General features: G+C 35.2%; 1 protein-coding gene across 1 annotated transcript in view; it reads left to right on the top strand.

The window, feature by feature from the left end:
- CFAP47 (cilia and flagella associated protein 47) overlaps positions 1 to 19226 on the top strand; it is a 578552-nt gene that overhangs the window by 131490 nt on the left and 427836 nt on the right. The window contains 2 exon segments of the mRNA XM_063084619.1: positions 6659 to 6854; positions 11384 to 11593. Of these exon segments, the coding sequence (XP_062940689.1) occupies positions 6659 to 6854; positions 11384 to 11593 (406 nt within the window).

Below are 19226 nucleotides of genomic sequence, written 5' to 3'. Positions count from 1 at the left end.
CATATTTTGGAGTTTTTGAGTTAATGTTTACTTTATCTGCTATAAGCATATCTATTCCTGCTCTCTTTTGTTTCCATTTGTCTGAAATATCTTTTTCCATACTTTCACTTCCAGTTTATGTGTGTCCTTAAAGGTGACATGATTCTCTTGTTGGCAGCATATAGTTGAGTCTTGTTCTTTTATTCATTCAATCACTCTGTGTCATTGGAGTTGAATCTAATTACTTTTAAGGTAATTACTGATAGGTAAGGACAGATTACTGCAGTTTTGTTTATTGTTTTCTGGCTGCTTTGCAGATGCTTCTTTTTCTTTTTTTCCTCTCTTACTGTCTTATTTTATGATTAGATGATTTTCTCCAGTGGTATGCTTTATTCCACACTTTTTGTCTTTTGTGTATCTACTCTAGATTTGTACTTTGTGGTGGTCATGGCACTTACATAAAACATCTTACAGCTATAACAAGCTGTTTAAGCTGATAGCAACTTAACTTCTACTACATGAAAAGATTATAAATTTTTACTCCACCCATTCCACATTTTATGTTTTTGAAGTCACAATTTATATCTTTTTATATTGTGCATCTTTAAACAATAATTGTAGCTGTTATTATTTTTAACAGTTTTCATAACCTTTATACTAAAGCTGTAAGTGATTTGCACACCACTATCATAGTACTAGAGCATTTTGAATTTGACTGTGTACTTACTTTTACCTTATCTTCCATGTTAAAATTGCAGCATTTGTTTACCTCTAAGATATGTCTTTAAAAGCATGGGAACAAGAGGAATTTCTGTGCATCTGTGTGCTTAAAATAATGCAAAATTGTTCCAGTCACTTGTTTAGAAACGGAACCAAAGCTATTAGACCAAATCAGCTCCCTATATGACAACTTTCAACAGTACTATTTTGCTTTCTGACTCATAATCTGTTTCTCTATTTTCCCTTTCTTGATTAGACTCATTTTAACTAAATCCAAACCATTCCCTAACCTCTTTACCTGGCGTCCCACTTATATGCAATTTATTGTTCCAGTAATCTTTTACATATAACTTCTCACCCCCAAGTCACAGGAACTTTGGAGAGTCAGGGTCAAAAGCAGCACAGATAATAGCTTGTTTACTTTCTCCCATTCTCTTGAGGACTACAAGCTTCTAATTGATTTATTATTTCTTCCAATGACACTTGGTGTGTTCTTGGTCTTGTTCTTTGAACTATCCCATAGTAATTGTCATTTTTTTCCAGCATACATCTGTAACTAATTACATTTCTGCTCTGCCACTTTATCTTCCCATAATCTGGCTGTGATCTGAGCTTTCTGTCCCACCACATGGTCAGTGCCTTGATGTTCACTTTCATTTCCTTTGCATTATAGATGCAACTCTTTCCATCAATATCACCTTAAGTGGGAGCACATACACTTTCTCCCCACTTTGGCTAAACCCCATTAAACTGGCCACAGAGGAATACTGCCTTACACTCTTGAGGGTGTCAAGAGTTTTAGTAAGATGCTTCCCATTGTCTGAATTTTGATGCTCCCCCAAATTCATATGTTGAAATCCAATCCCCAATGTAATAGTCTTAAGTGGTGGTGCCTTTGTGAAGTAATTAAGTCATGAGGGCGAAATCCTCATGAATGGTATTAGTGTCCTTAGAAAAGAGGCCCAAAGAGTATGTTTTCCCCTTCCCACCAAGATAGAGCACAATAGGAAGGTGCCGCTTATAAACAAGAAAATGGGCCTTGACCAGACAGTTAATCTGCCAGCATCGTGATCATGGACTTCCCACCATCCGGAACTGTGAGACAGAAACTTTTGTTGCTTTTAAGGCACCCAGGTTATGATATTGTGTTATAGCAGCTTTAACAGACTAAGACAGTAGTTTTTACTTTTAATTTTCCCTTTATTCTTCCTTCCTTGGACTGCCACAGGGACCAGAAGACTTGGGCTGAAATAGTATATGTGACCCACACTGATATCTCTATGTAAATGTTCAACGCCTTTCAAATCTGAACCACTGTTCTTGAATCTAATTTTTGTAGCTATACTCTCACTCCCCTTGGATAAGTTTATGCTTAGTTCTTTCTTTCTTTTTCTTTCTTTCTTTCTTTCTTTCTTTCTTTCTTTCTTTCTTTTTAAATTTTTATTGAATCAAAACTTATTATATGTATTTTGGGGGATCAACGTTGAGATACATTGGTCAAACCAATATTGCTAGCATATATATTGTTACAAATCATACTTATTATTATGCCCCTTGTCCGATCTCACCCCATACCCCTCCCCCTCCCCTTCCCCCTTTGTTACCCTTGATTTCTTATCTCCTTCTGAAAGAATAATGGTTACTCTGTTGATGTGTTGCCTAGATGATCTGTCTAATGCTGAGAGGTGTGATCAGGTCCCCCTATATTATCATAGAGCATATGCTGCTTCTGTCACTCTGGAATGGGCTTTGTGGAGAGAGACATCCTCTTCTTTTCTTTATCTCTGCTGGTGACTCTCCTTGTGTCAATGCACTCCAGTGGCTAGCAGACCAACTGCATGGTGGTTGTGGCATCTAGCCACTTTCATGGCAGCTATGGATTTTGTGGTGGCTGTGGGGGGCCACCCACATGGAGGTGATGTTTTTGGCATGCTCCTTGGCACTGGCAGTGTGCCTGGTTGTGGGGGGGTTCCCAGTCCCTGGCTCTATCCTTTGGATCCCTGGGTGGGGTCTGAGGTGCTGGAGTGGTGTGCCTTGTTGTGAGAGGAGGGTCTGGTCCCCAGCTCCATCCCTTGTGTTCCTGGGTGGGCCCCGAGGCACTGGTGTGGTGTGCCTGGTTGTGGGAGGGCAATCTGGTACCCAGATCCATGCCAAAGGCCCTTGGGCAGGCCTTGAGGTACTGGAATGGTGTGCCTGGTTGAGGGGAGGAGGGAGGTCCCATCCTTGGTGGGACCTGAGGCACTGGCAGTGTGTCTGAGCTGGAACTAATTTTTTTGTCTTTTGCTTATTTCTAAAGTGGGGGAACTTCCTGTTGGGACCAGTACATGAGCTCTGTGGTTTAGCAAAATTGCTCTTTTGCTGCTGCTTCCTTAGAGAAGGCTTTTTGTTGAGCACAGGTAACAATGGTTGACTTCATAGGTACTTCTGGCTCTCCAGAGACTTGGTGAACCTGGGTTGTATAGTAACTTTGATCTGGGCCTGAGTCTTTTCATCACACTGCACCCCATGCAATTCTATATTCCTGACCAGTCTCCTCTGAGTGGTCCTACGCTGATTGGGGGGCAGATTGGCCATCCTTGTTGTGCCCCAGTGTTCCCCCAGTGGGCCCATCTCTGCCGCTGACAGTGCTGCAAACACTTCCTGTGGGGCGGGCTGTGCACCAGTCCCTTGCAATGACTCACTTGCCTCTGAGTGGCTCCATTTTTTCAGTTGTTGTGGCTCCTCACTCCTATGTGGGTCCACGGGAATCCTATCAGTGGTCTTGCTTTCCTGGGGGCCACCAAGGCCCTCTTCTCCCCTGCAGCCTCCAAGCAACTTCATCCGAAGGGCACAGCTGCAGCTTTTGCTGGCTCCTGCCCCATGTGCTCAGCAGGTCCAGCCTTAAAGTGGGCACAGCACAAAATGTTCAGAACAGTTCTTTCTTTCTCTCATTGTGGCTTCTTCTGCCTTCATGAACTCTGTAAGTCTCTCCTCCTCTTCCCCTGAGCTCCTGTGGCCCCAGCTTGGCTGGTGTTACATTTTTTATAGTTGGAAATTGGTTGATTTTTGGGAGAGAGTGATGCTGGGGACCATCTATTCTGCCATCTTGACCAGAACTAAACTTATGCTTATTTGGCTAGGCTGACACCCGGGGTGCACATAGCTTAGAAAATACTTGGTATGAGAATCCTTGCTGCATAGAAATATAGAATTTTCCTTGTGATGAGCTTCAGGAAATGAGGGTATTGACAACCAGCTTTTTAAAGAAGACAAGAACAAAAGAGCAGCAGGAAGGTTCTTGGAAAAAAATGCAGTATCTTCTTTTTTTTCTTTTTTTTGAGAGAGTTATGCTGGTATTTGCCATTAATTTAAAACATCTGCTTCAGTACCCTGATAACTCATTTATCATAACTAAATAAGAATAACATATGCCATTTCCAGACTGCTTTTCTATTTAAAGAGTGTTATAGTAACTTACCTGCTATTCTCTCTACTTAGGCTTACTTATAAAACAACATTAGGATTGCAATCTCTTGCATATGCTGTTTGGGCCTGTCCAAATCCCTATTACCAGACTTTTCTATCCCTCAGTTGTGGGTATTGGCTCCTGAAAGGTTATGTCTGCCCCATTCTGCAGAGTATTTCCCTTGGCTAAAGATGCCTCATGTCTGGGAGGTTAAACCCTACCACCATTACTACCTCAAGTAGCCCAGTCATTCACAATCTCTCTGATGAATTCATATCCTATACCTCCCTGGGGGATTATGTCAAAACTAGACTTCTAAACCACAACTTTTCATAGCTATTTGTGCTGCCCTCTACTGATTTCCTTCTTTACCTACAGATTCCTCCTGAGAGCCCTCTCATAAAATCACTTACATCAGAATCCTAAGAACACTGCTATATTTTACACTTGTGGTAATCTAAATAAAAATACCCAGAACCAGCTGTGTTATCACTAGAAAAGGCAGGATAAGAACATATTATAGTTTTTGAGCTTATTAAAGAGTTCATTAAGCTATGTGTTCTCATTCTCAACAATATTACTTTGGCACTGTGTTGCATTAACTTTACATTCTGCTATATCTGTTAGCATGACATTGTATAGTCACTTTAGTTTTATGTGTGAAAAACAGAACATAACATGTTGAAACTAGTAGGTTTTTTAAAAAAATATTTCATTGTTTCATTGCCTCTGTTTAAATCTCTGAAAATATGATAGAAAATATCAATTATTCTCTGCATTCTAAATGTTTTTGTTAAAATACCTAAGTTTCTTTATGTATTTCTGTTGTTTCTTCTCATTTTCTACCATGTTCTGGTTTCAAGAGAAATAGCACAAAGACTATTCCAGCTAAAGCCACCATACCTATTTATTTTCAGAGCTTCTCTTTTATGTCCCTTTCAACACTTAAATGCACACGAAATGGACAGGACAATCCAGAGGGAGATAAGAAACATTTCCATTTGACTTTTCCTTCAGTATGGGGCTGAGCCTAAGCAGTCAAATCTATGGGTTTCCTTCCTCCTTAGGTTCCCAACATAACTCTTAAGAATTAAACATTCCTGTAATACCTTTATATAACTTACATCTCAGATGAGAGACAAGAAACTCCTCAGCTCAAAAAAAGTGTACTATTGAATTACCAATAGTCTGAGGTTGCACAAGGATCCCCCTTCTCCATGACCTCAGAAACAAACCCTTAATAGGTCTGAAACCCAGAACTAACCTTGAAGTAGCCCTTTCAAAAACCAGAATTTGATAAGTCTCAAAACATTGCCTAAATCTGGAATTACTCAACTTGATTTTTTCTTCTCAAAATAATTTTAACAACATTAGATTTATTAAAAGAAATTATAATTTCCCTATAAATTTGTAAGGTTTTAAATACATAAATTTACTTATAACTCATATTACCTGCTCAATGTACAGATACAGTCTCTTATTTTTGCATAGTCTGTCCAGTATTCATTGTTAGTAGGAAGCCCATTATTTCCCTATTCATCCTCTTCTTGTCTCTCCAGCTACCTCTCTTTTTCCAGGGATCCCAGACTATTTGATCAAGGGCTTTTTTGATAAGTAAAGGATTTCCATACAGAGAACTAGTGGGTCTTATGAGTTCAATGAGTCCATTGCTTTTGTTTCTGGCTGAAAGCATCACTTTTGATCATGTCCTGCATCATCTAGTGCACTGTTATCCGCTGCTCTGGTGATACCCTTGATGGCTCTGATCCTTGCCAGGCCACCACTGGTGTCCCATTCTGAGGTTCTAAGATATTGTCTTGAATTCCCAATCGTCAGATCACTATACTTGGGGATTTGGGTGTGAAAGAGTGTTGACCACTTGCTGTGATGGAACCTGTCCTCAGGAACTGGCCCTCAGCTTCCTGTGTTGTGCCCTACTCTCCAACACAAACTGTCTTTCCTCATATTAATCTGTCACATAGAAATTTCCTGACTTTTCCTATCACATGAAATTGGCCAGTTGATACCAACAGCCTTTTTAAATTTAAAAATCCAGTAAAAAGCACATTACTTTCATCTCAACACATCTCTCTCTCTCAGTAGTCCCCTAGGATCCTTATGGCAATTGTCTGACCTCATCTTCATACTGCATATACTAAATAAATGAGCAGCTTCTATTAAAACACAGAAGATATTTTTTTTTTAAATGAAGTCCTATTGCACTGCTTTTCCAAGGTATATTTTTTTCCTAAAGTAGTGAGATTCTAATTAAGAATACTTGTTCTATGTCTAGACAAGACAGCCAAGATGCAGTTAAAATATTTTTCTTCCAACAGTGTCTCATTACATGTCTTAAATTCTTCAGCAGGCTAAATGCAGTTTCTGGGAAATCTATTCTGCTCTCTTGAGCTGCAACATCATAGTATATTTTAATATTTAGTAAGATTTAAACTATGTATATGTTCTTTTGTGTGTGAACTAATCTCATATACTTTTTAAAAAATTTTTCCTTAGATAAGCCTAGAAAATACACAGTTGGTATTCCTATACTTTTAAATGATAATCCAGTGTGCTATCGAATGTTATATCTGACTGGAGAGGTAAAATCACCCAAGTTATTGTTTGACCCTCCATTTATATTTTTCACTCCTGCTCCTTTGGATGTAACAACCTCAATTGATATCAACATTTTACCCCAAAACTATTTCAGGTAAATACTTAATGTGAATTTACCACATCTTCTTTATGTGCTTTCTATTTGTGCCTGTGCTTTGTAAGAGTTATAAGTATTGCCTGGCTTGTTTCAGTAATTAAAAGGAACAATTAAACATTTAACTGTACACTGAAATTAATTTTAAGAATCCCTCTTGGTTATCTCATTGGATTTTCCTGTAAAATTTTTGGTGTATCTCTTTTCATGGTATAAGAAGCAAGCTTAAAAATTTAGTGTATTCATTTTTCACTGCTACATGACAAATTACAATAAACTTAGTGCTTTAAAATATGCATTTGCCATCTCACACAACATGAATTTATTATCTTGCAGTTTCTGTGGGTCAGGAGTCCAGGATGGCTTAATTGTGTCCTCTGCTCAATGTCTCACCAGCCAGAAATCAAGGTGTTGGCTGGAGCAGCAGTCGCATCTGAGGATCAGTCCTCCTCCAAGCCCTTGGATAGTTGGCAGAACTAATTTCCTTATAATTATAAGACTAAGGCATTGTTTTTTGTCTGGGACATTCTCCCACTCTCAGGTCCTAGAGTCCACTGTCAAGTTCTAGCCATGTTGTCCTATCCTCACAACATGGTAACTAACTCACTCAAGGCCAAAATTATACCATCTATCAGACATATCTGAATTCCAAATCTTATTTTAACATCTTACCAGATTAAGTCAAATCCACCAATGGTAATTTCCCTTTTGCTATATTCTCTAAGTCAGTTGCTTAGGGACCTTAATTATATCTGGAAAGTCCCTTTACCAGTGCCATATAATGTTACTTGATCACAGAAGTGATATTCCATCGTATTTACAGTCAAGGGTGAAAATTACGTATAATTTGTATACCAGTGAGCAGGAGTTATAGGGGCCATCTTAGAATTCTGCCTGTCACATTCAGACACCATAGTAGAAGGCATTCTGTTTTCAATTCTTTAGATTTATAAAAAGCCCCAGGTCTCAATATGGAAACACCATACTAAAAATAAGCAGCTGTCATGAGATTAAGAACCCTAAGTAATTCAGATATTAATTTCACACATGATAACCTTTAAGAGGTAAAGTATGTTTTTAGTATATAAATGTCATTAAATAGTTGTAAAGGTTGCAGTTCACCCGGAAGCTATCAGAATTCTAAAATTGTATGCACAATTAAAATAGTCTTAAAATATATGAACCTTGAATTGAACTTACAGGAAAAAATTGACGAGTCCTTCATTACTGTAGGATCTTTCAACAGATATCTCAAGTATTGATGGGTTCAGAAGACAAAATATTTGAACATTATATTTAACAAGATTCATTCATTTAACATGTATAAAATAGTGCACCTTACAATTACAGAATATACATTTTTCTCAATGAAATGTAAGATATTTACAAAAACTGACAGTGTATGGTTCTGTAGTTTTAGTTCAAGTCCCCAAAATTTTAGAGTTGACATCATATAGACTACGTTCTCTGATAAAAAATATAATAAATTAAAAGTCAATAAAGAAAAGATTAAGATCGCCCATGAGTTAAGAAATGTTATAACACACTTCTATAGGGAGTCAAAGAAGAAATCATAGTGAATTTTACAAATAAATTATAATTAAAATACTATATATCAAAACATGAAAACAACAACATTCACTGAGAGTCATGAGTACAAATACTGTAAATACTGGATATTAGAACTGAAAACTAAACTTGAAACAGCTACTGTGATTTCTGCCGCTTTCTTTAAACAATTAGACCTGTAATATTGATGTGTGTCTGTTATATTAGATAAATATCAAAATTCCAGTGATTGAGAAAAATTCTTAATGGAGTGCAGCAAAATTGTACTTATATGGAAATATATAGCTTTAAATTCTGGTATTAGAGAAGAAAAACAATATTTGAAATTTTAGCAATTCAACTTAGTAAGAATAAGATTAATAGACTAAACACATGGGATATAGAAGGTAAGATAAAATAATAAATGGCAGAAATTTAAAAAATAAATAGAAAAAATATACAATAGAGGGGCTCAATGGAGCCAAAAGTTGCTTTTTTGAAAGACTAATACAGTGGGCGCTAATATAGTGAAGTTGATGAAGAACAAAAAGGAGAATAAACAATTGGGAACAGGGGGACACAACTATGCATCCAGTAGAACACAGTGAGATAGTCAAAATACTATGAAGAAATCTATTCCAATACATGTGAAAATGTAAATGAAGTGGGAAGGCTGTAGAAAAACATAATTTACTATAATTATACTGGAACTAACTAGAAGCCCCTGAATCAATACTTATAATCTTCTCATAAGAAAAACATCCTCTGATGGTTTTATGAGCAAGCTTTACTAAACTTTGGGGACACAAACACATCAAACCATAGAATAAGAAATAATTTACCTTAATTTGTTTTATTACATTTGATAATTTTTATTATAAAAACAATGACAATATGAGAAAGGTAAATTAAAGGTCAAACTTTGTTTTGAACATACATGCAATAATCCTTAATAAATCAAATAACGTATATGTGAATATAAGATAATAGATCATGACCAACTTGGTTTCATCCCTGTATTGGAAGACTTGTCTAAATTTAGAAAATCTAAAATACCATTTCATTTACCGCATGCACAAATTAAAGTGAATAATATGATTATTTTCATAGATGCAGAATAACAGCATTTGATAAAACTTCAAAACCATTCATGAGAAATCTCGACAAACAGGAATAAAATAGATATTCTTTAAACTATTAAAGGTTCCCATAATTAATATAGGACAAACATTATTATTGATAATGGAACATAGATGAATTGCCTTTAAGTAAAAGGAGAGTCAGGAATGCTTATTACCACTTGCTCTCTAAAGCAAGAGAACCTAACACATGCACGGAGGTAGGAGAAATTAAATGTGTAAAGGTTGGAAAATAAGTTGCAAAACTCTCATTATAGATGGTTTTTCAGTATAGGAAACAAAAAAATCTACAGGCAAACTTCTAAAACTATGAAGATCACTTATTTCAATATTTAACATTCAGTAGAATTTCAGCATATAATATATAGAACATGTAACTTTAAAATTACTATTTATAATAACATAAAAAATTAAGAGGTAATAGATAAAAACCAAATAAAAGATATGAGAGAACTGTATGGAGCTGTATGGAGAAAATTATAAAACAAATTAAAGAAGTCATACATAAAAATTCATGGAATGTAATATTCAGAGTTTGTAAAAAGTTCTCCACAAATCTATTTACATATTCTAGGTGACTCAATAAAAATTTAAACAACGTTTTTCATGGAGATTGACAAGTAAAGTTCTAAATTTTATTTATGAGTCAAGGGTCAAAAAGAGTCAGGCCATCCCTGATGAAGAAGAATAAAGTGAGAAGAGCTTGCCTTACCAAATATCAAGACTAAACCATTGTGACAGTGATTCAGGAATAGATAAAATGACCAAAGTAATACAATTGAGAGCCTTGAAAAAGGGCCCTACATAAATGGATACTGAATACATGATGAAGGTGATATTGCAGATCTTTGGAGAAAAGAGGTTACTGTTCAATAAATGGTGCTGAACAATTGAAAATTGGTATGAAATGTCTCAAACACCATAAAATCAATAGCATTAACGACTTATCTAATGACACTGAGTTGTTTTAAAATCAGATTTATATATTGCTTTCTATGTTTTTATTCAATGCACTGTATAGATTTAACTAATAATCCAAGTTGAGATCTTTCTGTACTTTTTCTTATTAATTAGCTGAATAATCTTCATACTGATTAAAACATTACAGAAATATGATTCCCATTTAATAACACTTATTTGCTATAGGTTCATACATATATAATAAAATAAAACAAAGTAATTTCATTAAATATTTATTGTTCACTAAAAATTATAAGTAGTAATTTGATTTTAAAGTGCATACTATCTACTATATTATTAAAAGTTAGAAACATTATATATAAATTGGCTCGATAAACTATACATATGTAATAAAATATGTCAACATTAAGTGGAATTTTTGAATAGTAATGATTAAAAATTATTCATAATACATTATATGTATACAGGTGCTTAACAGTATCCAAACTTTTAAAATTTTGCATGTATATGCATAAGTTAATATTATTTAGCATACATGCATTAAATTTGTAGCTATTAAAGTGGTATTTTTTTGGTAAATTTCTTATCAGAATGTATTTAAGAGCAATATTATTTATATCATGCTTGTGGTTAAAAACACGTTGTATTCAATCAAGTGTTTTATTTCTTTTTTAATCCTTATAGAAAAAAGGTGCATATGATCATTTCAAGTGGTCCTTTGTTAAATTAATATGTTATCAATCTTGCTTATACTGGGACCAGAAAATAAGGGAAGATACTAAAATATCTTTGATAATTGGACATATTATTGTAAATATTTGTTTTTTAGATTTTTCTGATGATTCAATAAACAAATACACATTTAAATCTATGTACTTGCAGATATTTTGAGCTAATTTTTTTTTTTTTAATTTTAAACAGAAGCTCAACTCTAAACTTCCAGATTCCCACAGCAAGGCTTCTTGATGGTGATGAGATTCACCCTCTTTCTGTGAAGTTTCCAAAAGGCAGAGTCATCACAGGCTCTAAAACTGGAATTAATTATGAGCTCACCTGCCACGTCAGTTTCAAATCATCTAAACCTGTGTCATTTTTCACCAATCTTCTTTTCCATGATGATAGAGATAATTGGTAAGATATTTCAATTTACATTCTTTCGTATCTGACGATAAAGAATAATAGATTTATATTCCACTCCACTGTAAAATGTTAAAAGGAGAGACATCTGATATAATCACATTGGACATAAAGTTTTTTTTTTAAGTTCCAAATGCAAGTTTGCTCTCAAGAGAAATGGCATAATAGGTGTTGCCAGCATACACTCTGAAGATAGGCTGCCTAGGATCAAATTCTGTCTTTGTTAACTTTACTTCTGGGCCTCTCAGTTTACTCGTCTGTAAAATGGAGGAAATAACAGAAACTATCTCATCTGTCATCGTGAGGAATTCATTGAGTTAATAATTATTGAGTAATTGGACAGGAACTGACACAAAGGAAATACTAAACAAGTATGAACTGAAAGTGAGAAATATCAGCATAATGATTTCCCTACAGTGTGGCCTTGTTACATGTTGCTTTAACAGGCTTAGAAAAATTCAGATATATCTTGGTGAAACCATGTTTCTGGGCCTTAGACCAGAAATACCACTTTTACATTATACCCTGAGATGATCTGAGTAACCAAATGACAAAAGGCTGAAGTGTAGAGCAATAAAATTTGTTAAACATGTTTACAATAAGAAGTAACAGAGTGAATTGTAGGTGTTGAGCTAGGGCTAGGGTCTGGAGCTCACAAACCCCTCGAGCCCATTCACAAACCCTTCACACACAGGTCTATGAGCTAGGTAACTGGCAAAAAGGTCCTTGGAGCCTTGGTTGAAGAAGTCTTTATTCAGCACACACACATCTAGGAGCTAGGCAGTACAAAGTGAAACTCAAAAACTCAACTGCTACTGGCAAAGTCCACAGAAAAACTGAGAAGCTGCCAGCAGAGTAAACATGCTTTATTTTTAGACACAAGCTCTACTGGCCAGCTCTGCTTCACAAACTGAAGAATGCACAACAGCAGCAAAACTAAAAAGATACATGGGTGCACATGTGCACTAACTCCACCCACATACAACTTGTTTATAAGAAATGTGCTGCTCGACCCCCAACCAGACCTGAGCGGAGGGAGCCTGACTAAATTATCCTATTTTCCCCACATTACCCTAAAGATTACTGTCAGTCTATGTGCTCGTTAATTAACTTTTAGTGGGTCATTATTATTTTGGAAAAGGATTGCTTTATGTGTTTGGAATTAGAAGGGAGAGAAAGAGATACACACGAATGTTACACGCAAGGCTATCTATGGCAGGACATAGTGCATGGAATTCTCCTGAACCACTATTTTCATGTCTTCTTCTTGCATGCATTGATGGATAATAATATCTAAGTTACACTACTCACATTCCCATTTTTCTCTTTAATGTTAATATTCCATCTTTTCTTCACAACTTAAATAAAAATAATAATGGCATTGCTGCTATCAAGCACTGAACTTCATGCCTGTGTCCTGGGAAGTATTCTGTCTTTCTGGACATTACTAATCTTGTTCACAAGAGGTTAATTTTATTTCATTCCATTTAACAAATTCACACTTTGCCCAAAGCACTTATGTGGTGTGTACTTTTGATGTTATTCATCAAAATCATGAATATCTTATCTATTAATGGCTTAAAGCTAATGCAGCTTCAGACCACTTTAACAAAGGAAATAAATAGTTTAATTAATTCATTCTGTGTGACCAGATGGCTTCTGGGACTAAGGGTAAAATTGCCCTAAGAGAACATGAACAGACTTCAAAGTGCCTATGTCTTAAGGTCTGGAAAACAGAATGATAAGGGGACTTGAAAACATTCTCTAAAATGATGTATTTGGTGGTTTTCTTTTCTTTTTGCTATTGTGTTTCCTTTTAGCCTTGACATTGTTTGCTCTTTCCTGGAATTACTCCCATTTTTTCTAAATATTTTCTACATACCTCATATTACACAAAACTCCATTTCAAACCTCAGCTAGTTTGGAATAAAGTAGAGAAGAAACTTTGCAAATCGTAGATGTATGGCTTTTCTGAGCACCCAGATAAACAAGGAATCAAAATCATGAGTGCTTCCTAGAACCTTAATACATACAAATCCTTTTTTAGAGTAACTTTCTTATAAAATTTATTTTTAATTGAAAATAATTGATTACACATATTTGTAGGATATCCAATTGACTATCTCTATTTCTGTACAATATATGATGATCCAATCAGTGTTATTAGCATGTTAATCACTACAAATCATAATTATTCTTTGTGTCCATTAACTAATTTCTCCCTAATACCCCTCCCCCTTCCCCTGTGCCACCTCTAGTAACCATAGATCTGTTCTTTCCTTCTGAAAATTCAACATATTATTGTTGTTTTTCTTTCTTTCCTTCTTTCTTTCTCATTTGCTTGCTAGTTTTCGTGCTTTCCTCCCACTTAGGAGTGAGGATATTCCTTATTTCTCTTTCTGTGACCAGATTATTTCACTTAACATAATTTTCTCCAAGCTCATCCCTGTTGCTGTGAGTGGCAGAATTTCATTCTTTTTCATGGCTGAGTAGTATTCCATTGCATAAATATACCACATTTTCCTTATCCAGTCATCCATTACTAGACATTTAGGTTGGCTCCACCTCTTGAGTATTATGAATAGAGCTTCAATGAACATGGGAGTGCAGGTATCCCTTTGACATGTTGATTTCTATTTCATTGGGTATATACCCAGAAGTATGATTGCTGGATCTTTTAGTAGTTCTATCCATAGTTGTTTAAGGAAGCTCCTTACAGTTTTCCATAATGGCTGCACCAATTTACAGTCCAACCAACAGTATAGAAGGGTTCCCCTTTCTCTGCATCCTTGCCAGCATTTGTAATTCTCTGTATTTTTGATATTAGCCTGCCTAACTTGGGTGAGATGATATAGCAATGTGGTATTGATTTGCATTTGCCAGATGCTGAGTGATGTTGACCATTTTTTCATGTGTCTGTTGGACATTCTTTTATCATCCTTTGAGAAATGGCAATTCAGCTCCTTTTCCCATTTTTTAATTGGGTGATTTGTTTTTGTACTGTTAAGTTGTTTGAGTTTCTTGTATATTCTTGATATTAATCCTTTGCCATATGCACAGTTTGGAAATATTTTCTCCTATACTGTAGGTTGTCTTTTTGCTCTGTTAATTATTTCTTTTGCTGTGAAGAAGCTTTTAGTTTGATATAATCACATTTGCTTATTTTTCCTTTTGTTGCCTGTGCTTTGGGGTTCTTATTCATAGAATCTTTGCCCAGTCCTACTTTCTCAACTGTTTCCTGTATGTTTTCTTTTAGGAGCTTTATAGTTTTGAGTCTCATATTTATGTCTTTAATCCATTTGTAGTTGATTTTAGTATATGGTGAGAGGTTGAGTTTCATTCTTCTATGTATGGATATCCAGTTGTCACAGCACCATTTATTAAAGAACAGCCTTTTCCTCAATATGTGTTCTTGGTGCCTTTGCCAAAGATCAGTTGTCTGTAAATATGTGGGTTGATTGCTAGGTGCTGTGTTCTGTTCCATTGGTCTGTGTGTCTTTTTTTATGCCAGTACCATTCTGTTTTGGATACTATAGCTTTGTAGTATAGTTTGAAGTCAGGCAGTGTTATACCTCCAGCTTTATGTATTTATTTTCACTAAGGATTTCTTTGACTATTCAGGGTCTTTTGTTGTTCCATTTGAATGTTAAGAGTACTTTTACTATTTCTATGAAGAATGCTATTGGTATTTGGATGGTGATTGCTTTGGATCTATAGATCATTATGGGTAGTACAGACATTTTCACAGTGTTAATTCTTTCAATCCAAGACCATAGAATGGTTTTCCATCTTTTTGTTTCCTCTTTAATTTCTTCCAACAGTGATTTGTAGTTCTCATTGTAGAGATCTTTCACCTCCTTGGTTAACTTTGTTCCTAGGTATTTTATTTTTTTGTAAACTATTGTAAGTAGTCAAGTTTTCTTGATTTCTTTTTCTGCTACTTGGTTGTTGGAGTATAAAATCACTATTGATTTTTGTGTGCTGATTTTGTGCCTTGCCGCTTTACTGAAATCATTTATCAATTCTAAGAGTTTTTTGGTAGAGTCTTTAGGCTTTTCTATATAAAGGATCATGTCATCTGCAAACGTGGCCAATTCAAATTCATCCTTTCCTATCTGGAGGCCCTTTATTTCTTTCTCCTGCCTGATGGTTCTGGCTAGTACTTCTTTTACTATGTAAAATAGGAGTAGTGAGAGTGGGCATACTTGTCCCCATTCTTAAAGGAAAAGCTTTCAACTTTTCCCCATTCAATATGATATTGGTGGTGGATTTGTTATATATGGCTTTTATTGTGTTGAGATACTTTCTATGTATACCTAATTTGCTGTGTCTTTATCATGAAGGAATGTCAAATTTTGTCAAGTGTTCTTTCTGCATCTATTGAGATAATCGTATGGTTTTTGTCCTTGATTTTGTTGATGTGGTGTGTCACTTTTATTGTATTGTGCATTTTGAACCACCCTTGCATACCTGGGATAAATCCCACTTGATCATAGTGTATAATTTTTTTGATGTGTTTCTGTATTCTGTTTGCTTATATTTTGTTGAGGATGTTTGCATCTATGTTCATCAGAGATATTGGCCTGTAGTTGTCTTTTTTTGTTGTATCTCTGGTTTTGGTAGCAAGATGATACTGGCTTCATAGAATGAGTTTGGATGAATAGCATCTGTTTCAATTTTTTGGAATAGTTTTAAGAGAATTGGTGTTAATTACTTTGTAAAGATTTGGTAGAAATTAGCAATAAAGCCATCCAGTCCTGAGTTTTCCTTTACTGGGAGACTGCTGATTACTGTTGCAATCTTATTGCTTGGTATTCTGTTCAGATTTTCTATATCTTCTTGCTTCAGTCTTGGTAGTTTGTAGGTGTCCCTAAATTTGTTCATTTCCTCCAGGTTTTCAAATTTGTTGGCATATAGTTGGTTATAATAGTCTCTAATGATTCTTTGTATTTCTGTAGTATCAGTTGAAATGTCTACTTTTTCATTTCTGATTTTTGTTTTTGGATATTCTCTCTTCTTTTTTCAGTTAGCCTAGCTAATGTTTTGTCTATTTTGTTTATGTTCTCAGAAAACAAACTTTTCCTTTCATTGATCTTTTCTATCATTTTTTGGATATCTATTTCATTTAGTTTTTCCCTGATCCTACTTATTTCTTTCCATCTACTAATTTTAGTATGGGATAGTTGTTGTTTTCTACTTTTTTGAGGTGTAGCATTAGGTTTTTTGTTAGAAATCTTTCTGTTCTTTTGATGTAAGTTTTATGGCAATCAACTTCCCTTTGAGTACGTCTTTTGCAGTATCCCACAAGTTTGGTATGATGTGTGTCTATTTTCATTACTCACAAATTCTTTGATTTCCTGTTTAATTTCTTCTTAGACCCATGTCATTCAGGAGCACATTGTTTAATATCCATGTACTATGTATTTGTATAGTTTTCAGAGTTTTGCTTGTTATTGATTTTTAGCTGTGATCCTTTCTGGTCTGAAAAGATACTTGAAAAGATTTCAATTTTTTAAAATTTGCTGAGACTTGATTTGTGACCTAATGTGTGGTATAAAATGGAGAATGTTCCACATGCTGATGTATATTCTGTAGTTGTTGGATGAAATATTCTGTAGACATCTGCCAGGTCCAGTTGATCTAAAGTGTGGTTTAAATACTGTGTTTCTCTGTTGATTTGTTGCCTAGATGATTTGTCCATGGCTGAGAGAGAGGTCTTCAGATCCCCTACTACTATGGTATTTTGGTCTGTCTCTTTCTTTAGGTCTAATAGTTCTTGCTTTATATATCTGGGTATTCTGGTGTTGGGCACATATATATTTAAGATTGTTTTGTCTTCTTTCTGGATAGATCCCTTTATCACTATACAAAGGCTTTCTTTATCTCTTGTTATGCTTTTTGGTTTAAAGTCTATTGCAGCTGATGTTAAACTAGCTACTCCTGATTGGTTTTCGCTTACATTTTCTTGGTTTATCTTTTTTCATCCCTTCAGTATTACTTTTTGTGTGTCTTAACAGATAAGGTGAGTCTCTTGAAGACAGCTTACAGCTGGGTATAGCTTTTTAATCCAATATTCAGTTGATGTCTTTTGAGTGGGAAGTTTAATCTACTTACATTTAGGGTTATTACTGAAAGGTGTTGACTTACCCCTGGCATATTATCAATTTTTGTTTTGATGTTTTAAATATATTTTGTTCCTTTCTTCCCCTTTTATGTTTGTCTTCTGTGTTCGTTGGTTTTTGGAGGTGGTTAGATGATTCTTTTTGTTTTACATTTTTATTTTACTAGTGGGTTTTCATCTTTCTTCTGTATTCACAGAAGTGATTTTTGTTTTTCAGATTCCAGATGCTATACTACCTTGAGGATTTCTTGTAGGGCTGGTAATTAGGTGGTGAACTTCCATAGTTCTTGTTTGTCTGGGAAATATACTATTTCTCCTTCATTTCTGAAGTATGGCCTTGCTGGATATAGTATTCTTGGCTGGCATTTTTTTTTTTCTTTTAGTATATTGAATATATCATCTCATTCTCTTCTGGCATTTATGGTTCCATTGAGAAGTCTGCTGTTAGTTTGATGGGGACTCCCTTGTAGGTGACTTGAAGCTTTTCTCTTGCTGTTTTTAAGATTCTCTCTTTGTCTTTGAGCTTTACCCATTTGACTATAATGTGTCTTGGAGAGGACCTTTTTGGATTGAATCTCTTTGGGGATCTTTGAGCCTCCTGATTCTGAAGGTCTGTGTCTGTCCCTATATGTGGGACATTTTCCCCTATTAGTTCATCAGATAGATTTTCAATGCCTTTTCCTTTCTCCTCCCCTGTCAGAACACTCATAATTTGGATGGTTGTATGCTGCAGGTTGTCTTTTAGCTCTCTTAGATTTTCTTCATTTTCTTGAATTCTTATTTATTTATTTATTTATTTTTTTGGTCTGTCTGGGTATTTTGAAAAGACCATCTTCAAGATAAAAAATTCTGGATATTAATCTCTTGTCAGATGCATATTTTTCAAATATTTTCTCCCATTCTATAAGAGGTCTTTTCACTCTATCAATTGCTTCTGTTGCTGTGCAGAAGCTTTTTAGTTTGATACAATCCCATTTGTTTGTTTTCTCTTTTGTTGCCTGTGCTTTTGGGGTGCTTTTCATAAAGTCATTGCCCAGATAACTTTACAGCAAAAAAACAAATAATCCAATTAAAAAATGGGCAAAGGACCTGGATAGACATTTCTCAAAGGAAGACATACAGATGGCCAACAGATATATGAAAAAATGCTCAACATCACTAATCATCAGGGAAATGCAAATCAAAACCACTTTGGGATACCACCTCACCCCAATCAGACTAGCTATTATAAAAAAGACAGAGAACAAAAAATGCTGGTGGAGAGAGAGGAACCCACCTGCACTGTTGGTGGATTATAAATTAGTATGGATGTTCCTTAAACAACTACAGATAGAACTTCTATATGATCCAACAATCCTACTCCTGGTGATATATCCAGAGGACTGGAAAACATCAGGTTGAAGGGATACCTGCACTCCCATGTTTATTGCAGCTCTATTTACAATAGCTAGGTGATGGAACCAACCTAAATGTCCATCAATAGATGACTAGATAAGGAAATTGTGG

Source organism: Cynocephalus volans, chromosome X, assembly GCF_027409185.1.
Source record: "Cynocephalus volans isolate mCynVol1 chromosome X, mCynVol1.pri, whole genome shotgun sequence".
Taxonomy (NCBI): Eukaryota; Metazoa; Chordata; class Mammalia; order Dermoptera; family Cynocephalidae; genus Cynocephalus; species Cynocephalus volans.
Note: the sequence above shows the minus strand (reverse complement) of the source record. Positions and strands in the feature narration are given on the sequence as shown.